The following is a 12,870-nucleotide window of genomic DNA, read 5'->3' as shown; positions in this document are numbered from 1 at the left end:
TTAGGTTCTGTAAGTTACAGTGTGTTTTCAAAGTGCATCAAACTTTTTATCAAAATGATCAAGATCAAAAATCAACATCGAATCAAGTTTGATTCCTTATGATATGACTTTAAAATCTAATCACACATGAGGGTAACACATCACCCAGTGAGATTGGGCATAAATTGAGAAAGTTGTGGCACAAACAGCATGTTTCAAGCAGGAGGGAGAGAGTTTCAGTGAAGGACATTCTTAGTGGAGCATGAATAAACTACCGCAAATAATGAGACCTTAAAGGACCTCACTTCCACAGAGACAGACAGAGAGATGGGCCCAAGCAGGACAAAAGAGAGTAAGCAAGAAGGTTTGGATGTTAAGTGTAAAATGGAAAAAAAGATCTTGACTGAAGGATAAGAGGATGAGGAGCAATGAGTTCAGGTAATTACAGACAAAGAAAGAGAGAGAAAATGGGACACCGTGTACAAGCCTCATTAAAGAGTCATCAGACCAGCTAATACAGAAATACAACTACAATTCTTCTCCATTAACTGCGTACTGCTGCTTTTATTGGGCGTGTCTACTCCCCTCATCAAAGAGGGGAATTCACTGAGAATGAACTGTCCCTACTATTAGCGCCGTTTATTTGCACATGCTGTCTATGTTGTTTTAGCACCCGATTCACAAAAGGAATTATGCAAAACAGGTAATGGCGCAAAGGTTACCACAACATTCGTGCTTAAAGCAATTTCCACGGTTCAAATCCCCATCTTGCAGGTCAGTTTTGAGGGCTAGGTTGTGGAAGATGCAGCAGACTTCCGCATTCTGGCATACTTTACTGGGACAGCATCACCTTACCATTGTGATCCATGCAACTGAGTCGGCTCTTTAAAATGCCGAAAGTGTGATTGACAACGCACCTCTGGATATATGCCCATGAACGATAGAAAATGCAAACAAACATCTCTCTTAAACAAAATTCCACAATTAACGTTGTGATATTACTTAATTTACATACTCATGGTGCAGCTAGCATTATTTCAGCAAATAAGATGAATACGTTGAAATACATAGCGCAAAAATGGTGCAACTTTTTACTGAATTTGCCCTAAAATGTTCTGAAGACCTTCTTGTGTAGATCAACATAACAATGTGAAATGCCTTACACTCCCAATAATGCCAAAAATGGAAATACAAACAGTAGGGATGCACGATATATTGGCAGCCAATATATTATTGGCCAATGCTTGCGGCTGAGAATCCCTGACTGCCTGCGGCTTCTTTCCTTCAAGCAGGGCCTCGGGCAGCCTCAAGTGACAGTCTGTGTGAGTGACAGACAAGCTCATGTTGCTCTGTGAGTATAATTGCAACATCTCTGGACCTTGTTACATTGTTTCGGGGCTTGTTTTAGTCATTTGCTGTAAGTAACGACATGCCATTTCCCATATTCTGTTTGTTTCATGAAGCAATAAACAAAAACATGTACAGTATATATGTTACTTGGGAGCAATCATTTTTGCGCATTTTTCATGAAACAAACAGATGTGGGGAAATAGCACATCGTTACTTACAGAAAAGCATTATGATTGCATTTATCTTGAAATAATTCTCACAGAGTGACTCGAGATGGCTAAAAACACTAGTTTGTGAGTGAAACGAATGTGCTTGTTCCTTGTAGAGTCCCACATTTCATATGTCAGAAAGCATTAGAAACCCATTTGGGCTTATTTAAGCATTCTCTAATGGTCCACAATCATGTGTAATAAGCATCTAATCTGCCACCTCTGTAATTTCATTACAGGTCAGTGAAGCCCTTGTTTGGGTCAAGAGCAAGAAAGCACCTTATTACTCAAACATCTAAAGAAAGATTTCCTCAAAAGTCATATGAAATTAAGGTGTAAAGTAGAGCAGAACTGGGAGGTGGGTCAGCCTGCCATATTCCTAAGCCAAACTCAGAACTCAACAATGTGTGCACAAGACACACATACTGGTAATGATGAACACGATTGTATCTCGGTTTTGTCTGTAGAACGACCCCTCACTGGACACACACATTTTTTTGGAGAAGGACATTAACAATGGCTGGCCATCTCTCTCTCTCTCTCTCTCTCTCTGCTCTCTCTCTCTCTTACTTTTACTCTCTAGTTAAATGTCCCTCTCTCCACCTATCTATCTCCACCTATTAGTGTCTCACAGTTATTTCTGAAGGAAGTGCACTGCTGTCTGGAGGACAGAGAAGCCAGACAAGATTAGTCTAGAATTACTCAGACAGAGGAGAGAAATAGATAGAATAGACAGAAAGAGCTCAAAGAAGCAAGAAAAAGACAAGAATAGAGGTGAAAACAACAGATCAATAAAAGAGTGAAACAACAGACCCTGCTGAAAAAACAGCTTTGTCTCCCAGTCTGGTCAGCCTGATCTGTTCGCTGGTTTTAGCAGGTTTTCTGGCACTTTTCAGCTGGTCAGGCTAGGAGACCAGCTGGCCGACTAGTTAACCAATGGTTCCCAAACCTTTTTAAACTAAGCACACCTTTAGAGTGTTTCATTGAGTCAGTACTCAGCAATGCTGGTAATTTTAACATTGGTGGCTATTACAATATTATACTGAGCAGAGATTTCACGGCATCCCTAGCCAGTTGTGGTGGCACCCAGATTGAGAACCACTGAGCTAGAACAATACTAGAAGATCATCTTAAACCAACTAAGAAAAGCTTAAACCAGCTTAGGTCAGCTTAGACCAATCTTAGGCTGGTTTAGGCTTGTGCCCCTTCTTGCCAGACTGTCATAGTGAATAAGAATAATGTTCTTAAAGGGATAGTTCACCCAAAAATGACAACAATTCAAATCATTTACTCACCTTTATGTAGTTCCACACCCGCATGACACCCGCATCTCCAAAGGGAGATGTTAGGCAGAATGTTAAGCCTCAGTCACCTTTTCATTGTAGGAAAAAAGATGCAATTAAAGTTAATACTGACTGAGACTAACATATTTCCTAACATCTCCTTTTGTGTTCCATGAAAGAAAGATCATACAGGTTTGGAACTACATGAGGGTGAGTAAATGCTGACAACATTTTCCATTTTGGTGAACTATCCCTTTAAATAAAATAAATAAATAAAAAAAATTAACATGGAAATCATGTTGTTAGGGTAAACACTCACATCCAACCATCATCATGGCCACAGAGAAGATCTTCTCTCCATCTGTAGTTGGTGCAATGTTTCCAAAGCCAATGGTGGTCAGGCTTGTCATGGTGAAATACAATGACGTTATGTACAGAGAGTCTTTCCCAGGCCCGCCCTCCCATTGGCCAGTCCCACTAGCATTGTACCGGTATGGAGATCCAATGCTGGTGGCTAATTGGTAGAGCCAGCTGTCTGTCTTTATGTTGTTGGTTTGTTCGTCGATGACCTCATAATCTCCAATGCTGTACCATATACAGGCCAGCCAGTGGGCCACCAATCCAAACACACAGACCAGTAATACGAGCACAGCTGCACCGTACTCTAAATAGTGGTCCAGTTTACGTGCAACACGACCCAAGCGTAGAAGTCGAACTACCTTCAGAGAACTGAACAAGCTGCTGATGCCCTGGAAATAAGCAAAATAAAGAAAGAGAGAAAAGTTACAATTTCCTAAAATACATTTTTCCAAATATATCAGCCATTTTATTTAGTTAGTTAGTTAGTTATGCCGTTGTCACCTTTGGCATGCTCACTGGGGTTGTACGGCACTATTTAATTTAAAGTTACTTTGGAACAATATTTATGGCGAAAAGTGTCATACAGACAAACTGGAATTTGAATTAAAAAAGTTATTGTTATGTCTATTAAAATGCTAGATTATAACGTTGCTCAAATATTGGGCAGAAAAAAATATGCTGTTATCTTAAGTAAAAAATGTCTCAATATTTTATTGTATTTTATTTTATTTTGGCTTTGGTACAATGACATAAAAAAAAAAAAAATCTAACTGATGCCCTTGAAATAAGTAAAAAGAATTTGAGTTGAAAATGTTTCTATTCTAATTTTATATTTTATGTTGCTTTAATGTTGGGTTGAAAAATTATGCTGTTAACTTCATACAAAGTAAATATTTTCCAAACAATATTTTTATTGTATTTTTTATGTAATTTAATTTAATTAAATCTAATTTTTTTTTGCAAACAGTATATCATCATCATAATATCACACTTTCTTGAACAGTCATTATAAATCAATATATAAGTTACATTATATTTTATTAAGTTAAGATCATTATATTTGGTGGTTCTTGGCATCTAAGTTTAAAACTCCCTGCTTTAACCTGATCACAATTTACCACCAAGTCCCAGTATGTATCAAGCAATCTGCTGATGTTGCTACTAGAGGTTGACCGATAGTGGATTTTGCCGATATGATAACTAAGCTGGTGGAAGAGGCCAATAAATGATTTATCGGTCGATAGATTTTGAAATCTATTTATTCAATGTAAAAAAAACAATGTAAAAAAAATGTTTTCCTTACTATGATGGTCAAAGACATAGAGAGTCCAAAAAGAATAAAATCCCAGATGAAGTTTATTGTGCAACCAAAATTCCAATAATAAACTAAAAAAAAAAAAACAATAAAAAAAAAAAAAACAATAAAGATTTGGTGAAAAATGCAGGACTATGAACAAGCCTGCAATACACTGGGGACTCCTATTTTGAAATATTTGTGCTACCAGCTCAAATAAACGCACAAGGAAAACAAAATATGCACTCTTACAATCATCTACAATGTTTGACAATATAAACACAATAAAGTAAACATTGTCATATAAGCTAATGAATACTGTATGAGCAGTAATTAATCAATAGTAGATCATATGCGATCACTTGCTCCAAAAGCAACTATCGGCACCATTATATCGGTAAAACCGATATATCGGTCGACCTCTAGTTGCTACATACACAGATTTGCTCTATATACACACATAATTAAACATTCATCTCCAGGCTGACATGCAGCACACAGAGGGGAAATCAATTTGACACTCAATCTGCCTGGTTAAGTCATTTTTTCAATGTCGTTAATTACAAAGCCGTTAAAACAGAGCACTGCCAAAGAGTTAAACTATTTGGCATATAGCATTGTTATGTAGACTCGCATTCTGTTCTCATTATGAAGCACTTAGTGCTATTAAAATTTTTCAGTTCACTGAACTCACTGTTTAGTCATCATTGCACAAAATAAAATTCTGAAATTTGTTCTATATTTGGAGCAGGTGAGCTGAGCCCAGACGACAGGAGTGGTGTGAAAACAGTTGGACATAAGAATCACTTAGGAGAGAACATGCTGTACTTTCCCAAAATTATCTCACAAATTTTAGTCAAATGATAAAAAGCCTGTGAACATTTTATTTCAGTTCACTTCAGTCTTGTGACTTAGTTTAATTCACCCAGTGAACTTGCTCACAGAAACTTTTAACTTCTGCATCTTGTCTGCATTTGTCTCCAGTATTTTCACTCACAGCAGACGGGTGACATGAGCTAACTGTCTTTGCTATCAGAGGCGTCATGCCCATTCAAAGTAAGGGGGCACATGCCCCCTCAGATATTTGAGCCAAGAGGATTTTAAATGGATTATTTGAAGTTCCAAAAACATATTTTTACCTTTGATAATTAAATTGAATGATTATTGCATGTAAAAAAGAATGTGTATGTGGCAGAAATCTTTATTCACATTCTAAATTTAGGTTTTTTGTCAGTCCAATTGAGTCACATGTTCCGCTAAAGGCGATGTCCCGTGGCTGCCTTGGATCGCGCTCATGGGGAAGGTCGAGCTCATATGGGAAAGCACGATGTTAAGCTAATTAATTAAATCAACTTATGTGCAGTTAACCTTTCCTCTCAGTGGAACGGTCAATCTTTTTTTTATAGTCTAATATAGATTATGTCAATATTTTTGTTTGATCAGTCTGTTAATTTTCATAGGTGCTAAAATGTGTTTGACTGGTTTTGCAGCATAGCACTCTCTTTTCTTCATGTTTAAAGAAAGCAGCAGTTCCTCTCCAGTCATTATAAAAAAAAAAAATATTTTATTTTTTTTTAAATGAAAGGCAGTTTTACATGGTTCCTCCATAACAGCAGATTTTGTATTTTGTATTGAGAAAGGCGGCGGGCGGCTTAACGTATTGAGACGACCCGCGCCGTTTACATTGTCTGTCTAGGGGAAAACTGTAATGTGTCAAACAGTGATGGCAATTGTGATAACTGGTGTGATGAAGAGACAGTATTCCGTGTTTTCTTGGCATGTTTCAGAAGACAAAAGACAAACAGATATAGTTTGCTTGGCAACATTTCTACAGTATTCATCCAATCACTGTTATTTTAAACGGTGCAGTGACTCTCTCGTCTATGGGATCTTCTCTTTTATAACATTGTACATCCTCATTCCCTTTCCCTTTCCTTGCATAATTTCTTTGTGAAGTTTCTGTGAAATATCAAGAATATTTGTATTATTTACTGTGAGCATTTTTGGGCGGAACCATGTTATTTTCTTTTTGATTCTCTCATGAATAAAAAAAATTATCTCTGCGGATTATAAAAAGCTGGCATTTAAAACACATTTCATTTTAACATGGTGAGGACTGTGTTTACAATTTGATACCCTGTTCAGTTCTTTATTTTAAATGCATCGACAAATCATTTATTTATTTTTTATAGCCTACATTTGAGCCATTCATTTATTATTGTAGTATTTTAAAACACTGATGTTCGACCTGGAATTTAGACTCTTATACTATCATCTAAGAGTGAGTTAGGCTACCTTTTGTAAATTAATGCTTGGTTTGATTGTTCTAAAGGTGATCTTTGATATATTTTATATATCATTTTATTTCTATATTTTGAAATTATACCATTTTAAACATCCCTAGCCATTGTGCTGTTGAAATATATTAATTAATATATTAATTATAATACTAATAACTCATGATGCACTGTTGAATGTGACAATTATAGTTTATTAAAACCACAAAGGTGAAATATGAATTAGAACTGTTGTGCCAGATGATGGCCCAACAATGCCCTCTTAAAATGTAAAAAATGCCCATGAAAAACAACTCCAGGGGTCAAATATTGCCCCTTAATGGAAAGGTTAATATATATCACTCTGGTATGAACGGCCTCTTTTAGACATGCTTTAGCCAATAGATACATTTGTACTCAAGAAAATTAAAAACTTCAACCTAGGGAACATAGTGCTTTTAAGTGTCGACCAAGCCCCAGAGCCATGACACCTATTTAAACTCTACTGAGTTTGCATGGATGATTTAGAGAGAAATACAAGACACAAAATACAAACCATTTTATTTGGTTAATTTTCTTTTAGTAAGTTCATTTAGTTAGTTTTATTATCTATAACTTACACTGAACATGGAAAACTACATTTACAGTAATCACCTCATTCAGGGAAAGGCTACATGTTCACCTTCTTTAGAGACAGGCTTCAGCTCACACTCTGTTGAGCTGAGACACATTTTGCACTGCCTCTTATGTTGTGTATGGAAAATATGTGTACAATAGAAGTGGCAAGAGCACAAGAAAGCGGTGTAAAACTGTCTGAAGATTCAAAATTCAATTGAATGCAACCATTACTGATACAATTACTGATTAAAGCAGATGTTTATACTGTTTCCTGTGATTTATACTGCTTGTTGCAGCAATATGAACTTTATATAAGTGGTTTGGGTTTGGTTGACCCTGGTGCCCCCTCAAAAAAATTAGGTGTTCGCTATCATTGGTAGTTGCTTGCTAGTGTCGCTCGTAACATGCATAAAGTTGAAATTTTCTCAACTTGTCGCTCACCATGGCAATCTCTGTCACCAACGGCCGTGGCAGCTCGTGTCGCCAGAAGTCGCTGTGCTCACACTGAAAATTAATGAGATTGTGTTGCTATGTTGCGCAATGCCGCTGGCGGTGGGAAAGGGGCTTAACTCTGTGAGGCAAATCAAATAACTCTCCATCCATCTTGGCAAAGCCCCTGGAAAGCTATTTTCTTTCAATATAATAAGCATGCAGATACAGCCCCTATCTACAGAAATTTTCAAAACTGTTGGCTAAGCTTAAGTTTTTATTACATATTTCAAACAACCAATAATATCTGACAAAAATGGTATAACTTTGATTCATTGACTGAAATCAGGCTTAAAAAATTTGTTTTTGCACGTTCTACAGATATATAACAAGACAATGCCTTCACTAATGACAAACTGTTAGCCTTAATCTCCTTTCATTTCCATCTCACCATTGCATCTTTTTTCCATACAATGATAGTCAGTTAAGTGAGGCTAATATTTTGCCTAACATCTCCTTTTGTGTTCCACTGAAGAAAGAAGGTCATACAGGTTTGGGAGACCATGAGGGTGAGTAAATGGCAGAATTTTCATTTTTAGGTGAACTATGCCTTTAAGGCTCTAGGTCACATCTAATTTTCATCTATATTTTTTTAACCCGTTTTTTTTATTTTATTTTTTTCTCACATTTCTTCAGCGGAACAATCTGTATCAAGGTACACAACAGTACAATCCATCAGAAAGACTGTCCTTCTATCCCTCACAGCCTTGTTTTCATTCGCAAGAAATTAAACATGGTGCCTACCTTTGACTATGCCCTATTGTAATTTTTCCCATTCACTTTTCTCCAAAAATATAGTCTGTCTCCTCCTCATACTGTCTCTGGACATAATAATGTATAATTGTAGGTGGATAGTTAGTAGGCAACAACTTAAATAAGCATTTATACAGCACTGCATGTGTTCTTATTTTTCTATATTCTATATGTATGTACATGTTCTTTGCCACAGAATGTGTATTTGTACAAATATATGGATTTGTCTACATTGACATGAAATGGGTTGACATGTTCATACAGAAATTCACATGAATATACTTGTATGAATGAAGATAGAGATACTGAAGCGTGAAGACATGGATGTTCTTCATGTTTTTTTCTCTGATGTTGCTAGCCTGCCTAGATGCAGAGGACCTTTATGAGAATAAACACTGAAGATTACATAATGTTTACAGCAAAGTCTTTTAAATTCTCTTTCATGTGGTAAGAAATCCACATGTAAATTAAATTAGTGAATTTCTGCTATATGATTTCACCTACGGTTCTACTGAAGGAACTTCAGATTGTGTGAATTTTGTTTGAGTTATTTGTCAGCGACAACACTCAATACTGCATTCAATTCAAATACAGAACTGAATTCTGTTATCAAGCAAAAACCAGCCAACACTGGCCATGCAACTGTGAATAAAGTTCAGGATTTATATTATACTAGTGAGCCTATGCTTTATTGTTGATATTTAGTGCCACACACATTGTTGGTAGTCATAACATATAAAAAACTAAGGGGCGAATTCAAATTAAATAATTGCGGCATTTCATTTGTGTGCGGTGCAGCACAAAATCAGCGTTTAATTTTTTTGGTACTCTGCAATTGTTTGACCTAGTTTTTGTGGCATAAACCCGTCCCTAAATGGCATATCAAAACCTGTGGTTGACATGCCATCCACTTACTGTCCACATTCCTGACTAAGTTGACAGTTCTTGTCCAGAATAAGCTGCAAACTATACCAGACTTTTACTGATAGTCAAAAGTCTGGCAAGGATAAACATCCTTGAAAAAAAAAAAAAAAAAAAAAAAAGAACATTTCTTTTTTTTCTGGCAGATAAAAATATTGCTGCTGGTTCAGAAAAGTATTTTTTAAATTAACATCTGAACAAGAACAAATTTACATTTGTGTTACAGTTGCGTAGTGCCTGGTTAGGACATGGTGTTACACGTCCTCTGTTTTCTCTCCCTCTACCTCTTTCTAATGGTCTCTTACCTCATCCACATTTTCGAAAGCATTGATGATGTCATAGGGCAGACAGGACAGCAGGTCTATAATGAACCAGGTCTTCAAGTAGTTCATCCTGATCAGCTTGGGGTCAGAGATCACCTCCCCTCCTGGCCCAACAAACGTGGTGTGGAAGTTGAGGACGATGTCCACCAGGAAGATGACGTCCACCACACTGTCCAGAACCAGCCAGGTGACGCTATTCTGTTTGGTCTTAAAGGAGACGTTGTAAGGGACCATGATGGCCGTGTAGAAGGTTAGAATGAGGATCACCCAGTCCCACGTGGTCTTAAAGGTGCAATAGTGTAAGATGATGTGTGGGGGTGTCTTAGGGGCTTCCTGCTTATACTGAGGAAGGATATCAGAGCCGAGCTGAAGCACCTGAGAGACGAATGAGACAGAGAGCTAAAGGGAGTGAAGAATGCGAGATACTGTATAGATGGTCACAAAAACAGTAAAATTTGCTTACATCTGATTAATAATCTAAGAAATAGTGCAGAATCCTACATTAATTTTATGTCAAAACTTTTCTTTGTTTTAAATTTTTAAAACTCCTAAAACTTTTTTTATTTCCATGTTTATATAAGAAAAAAAAATCCCAGATTTTCATTATGGTCTCAGATTTTTGGACCCCAATGGACTGTATATTGAGAGGCAAAGATGGTAAAATGGAAATTAAATACAGAGGGCCCTCAGGAAAAAGTTTGTTTTAAATATAAGTTCTAGTTCTGGCTAATTGTTTCTCTTCCCTTTACAGTACACTTTTGGGTTTTACACAATGCATGCTTGCACACAAAGTTTACTCAGAGAATTAGCAGGATTTCTTCTCCCGCAAATGAAGAACGGAATAATGAAAGATAGAAAAAATATGATGATTAATGGGGGGAAATCATATAAGGTAGAGAAGATACCTCAGAGCAACATCACTATAAACTAGATTTGCATTTCCTAAAGGAAATATCAGTGCTTGCAAGGCAGCAAAAGAATAGTGTTAAAGTTTCAGTTAAGTTTAGGTTTTAGGCTTTTCTGTGTAATTGAAATTTCATGACACTCAGCAAGTATCTTGTTTTCTGTGGGCTGTGCATGAGAATCAACACATTAGTTGCCATTCACACAGAATGCATCTGCTTTTTCACCATCTCTGTGTCAATTTTAAAACAATTCAGCTGGTAAAAAAAACATCAAGACAACTGCAATCTGTTCCATTCCTTTGTGAATGGAGTGAGGAATATCAATACACTGCTGCTTTGCAAGCACTGCAATAACACTTATAGTGCAGATCAGAGACATTAAACCATGATAAAAACAGAAAGCCTCTCAGGAAAACCCTATCCTTGAATGTTCTCTCATCAAAAACTCATTAGAGAACCTCAGATAGAGACACTATACAGCATAGAAGTTCCTCATGTTCCACACACACATGCTTCCCACTTCCTTTACCACCAGCACACAACATTGATAGAGGAATAAACAGACAGACAAGAAAAGATGAAAAGCAAACAAGGGTTTTGAGACACACATACACACATACACCCCTCCCAGTGTTAATTATTAATAGCAGCTTGTGGCAGCGCGGCCTGAAAGCAGCTCACTGTAGACTTCTGCTGTCCAACAGACGAGTGTGAGATTTCATTTTAGCACCATCCTTTTGTGTGTGTGTGTGTGTGTGTCTTTGTTTGATTCTATTACAAGTTTGCCCTCCATGAGATTTAGTTTTGCATAACCTTGTACTCTGCAGTCAAGGAAGTAAGCAAATGCAGTGGTTGTGTGCACGTGCATGTGTTCTCACCTCTGCAAGTCTGGAGGGTTTGTGCGAGTTGATGTCAGTTCTGCTCATGGGCGTAAGCTGCTGAATGGTGCTTTTGCTGTTGGTCAAAGCTCGAGTCAAACGTGCAAACTTAGTCCAACCTACAAGAAATACAGAATTACAATTCACACAATATACAAATAAAATATATTACAATAGATGTATTGTTGAAAATTAAGATTTCAAACATTTGTTCGGTATCTCATTATGGAAAATGCCTCTATATTCCAGACTATGGAAGCATCAATAACACCACGTCTGTCCGAAGGGTTGACAAATCACAGCATTTTAAAGGAGCCCGCCTCCTTCCTATAATAACAGCTGTAATGCTCTGAAATGACATTCGTGCTTTCTTCCCTGCTAAGACTTTTCCTCAGCACCACAACTACACAATTTAACTGTTCGCAGACATACCGTCAAGGCTAGTGTTGCCGAGCATAGTCGCAGTATTTCCATACTTTTCACTAAGCAGTGGTTTATCTTGATAACTACTGCTTCAGAGAGAGTTAGGAAGTTTTCTATGTGGAGCTTACCTTGCGGTGTTCTCCATGGCTTTGTCCAAAATCACCATGTTCATTAATATGGATGATTCGTCTCACCTGTTTCCTGCCGCCTGTGGATTTATGATCACAGGAAGGGACCCTCACCTGATGAACTGGATACCACCATTTGGGGGGAACATTATAGATAATGAATTCCCTAATGTACCTCTGCTAGGCTCAATATTGATTGGCCAGTATCTCCTGGAGATCCAGGAATCCAGCAAGACTTTTATGATAGTAAGACACTTACCTCTCATCTCTCACCTGCAAAATAACTGCTGTCAGCACTGCTTGCTTGCCTCAGTGAAATGAAACGCTTTTGGGATAAGCCGTTGTCCCATTTTGTGCCCGTCAGGGGCTATGCATCGCTTGATGTGAGTGGTATGGACGAGCATGGGCTCTCTAGTTCCCCTACTGTTGAACTTTTGGTGGCCCGCCACCTGCATCCAAACAGGAAGGCCCATCACTTCCTGAGAAACTGGAGAGCTTCACAGCCTCAATGTACAAATCTTTGACTCTGTCATTGAGAGCGCTTAATGCTACCTCTCTTATGATGGCTTATCAGGCCTAGCCATCTGAAGAGTTGGGTAGGCAATTGGACACCGACAATTCAAACCCAACAGTCAAGGAGGAGATCTGCAACATAACGGACCTCAGTATGTGCACATCATA

The 12,870-nt window shown here is 37.6% G+C and overlaps 1 protein-coding gene across 1 annotated transcript in view; it reads right to left on the bottom strand.

Annotated features, from left to right (window-relative positions):
- LOC127411635 (potassium voltage-gated channel subfamily H member 5-like) overlaps positions 1–12,870 on the bottom strand; it is a 67,646-nt gene that overhangs the window by 47,378 nt on the left and 7,398 nt on the right. Inside the window, exons 5-7 of the mRNA XM_051647334.1 lie at positions 11,639–11,757; positions 9,838–10,230; positions 3,141–3,570 (exon numbers count right to left, since the gene is read on the bottom strand). Of these exons, the coding sequence (XP_051503294.1) occupies positions 3,141–3,570; positions 9,838–10,230; positions 11,639–11,757 (942 nt within the window). The remainder of the gene's footprint in view (positions 1–3,140; positions 3,571–9,837; positions 10,231–11,638; positions 11,758–12,870) is intronic.

The sequence above is a fragment of the Myxocyprinus asiaticus genome, chromosome 21 (assembly GCF_019703515.2).
Source record: "Myxocyprinus asiaticus isolate MX2 ecotype Aquarium Trade chromosome 21, UBuf_Myxa_2, whole genome shotgun sequence".
NCBI lineage: Eukaryota > Metazoa > Chordata > Actinopteri > Cypriniformes > Catostomidae > Myxocyprinus > Myxocyprinus asiaticus.
The sequence above is the reverse complement of the archived record's forward strand: the minus strand, read 5'-3'. Positions and strand labels throughout refer to the sequence as shown.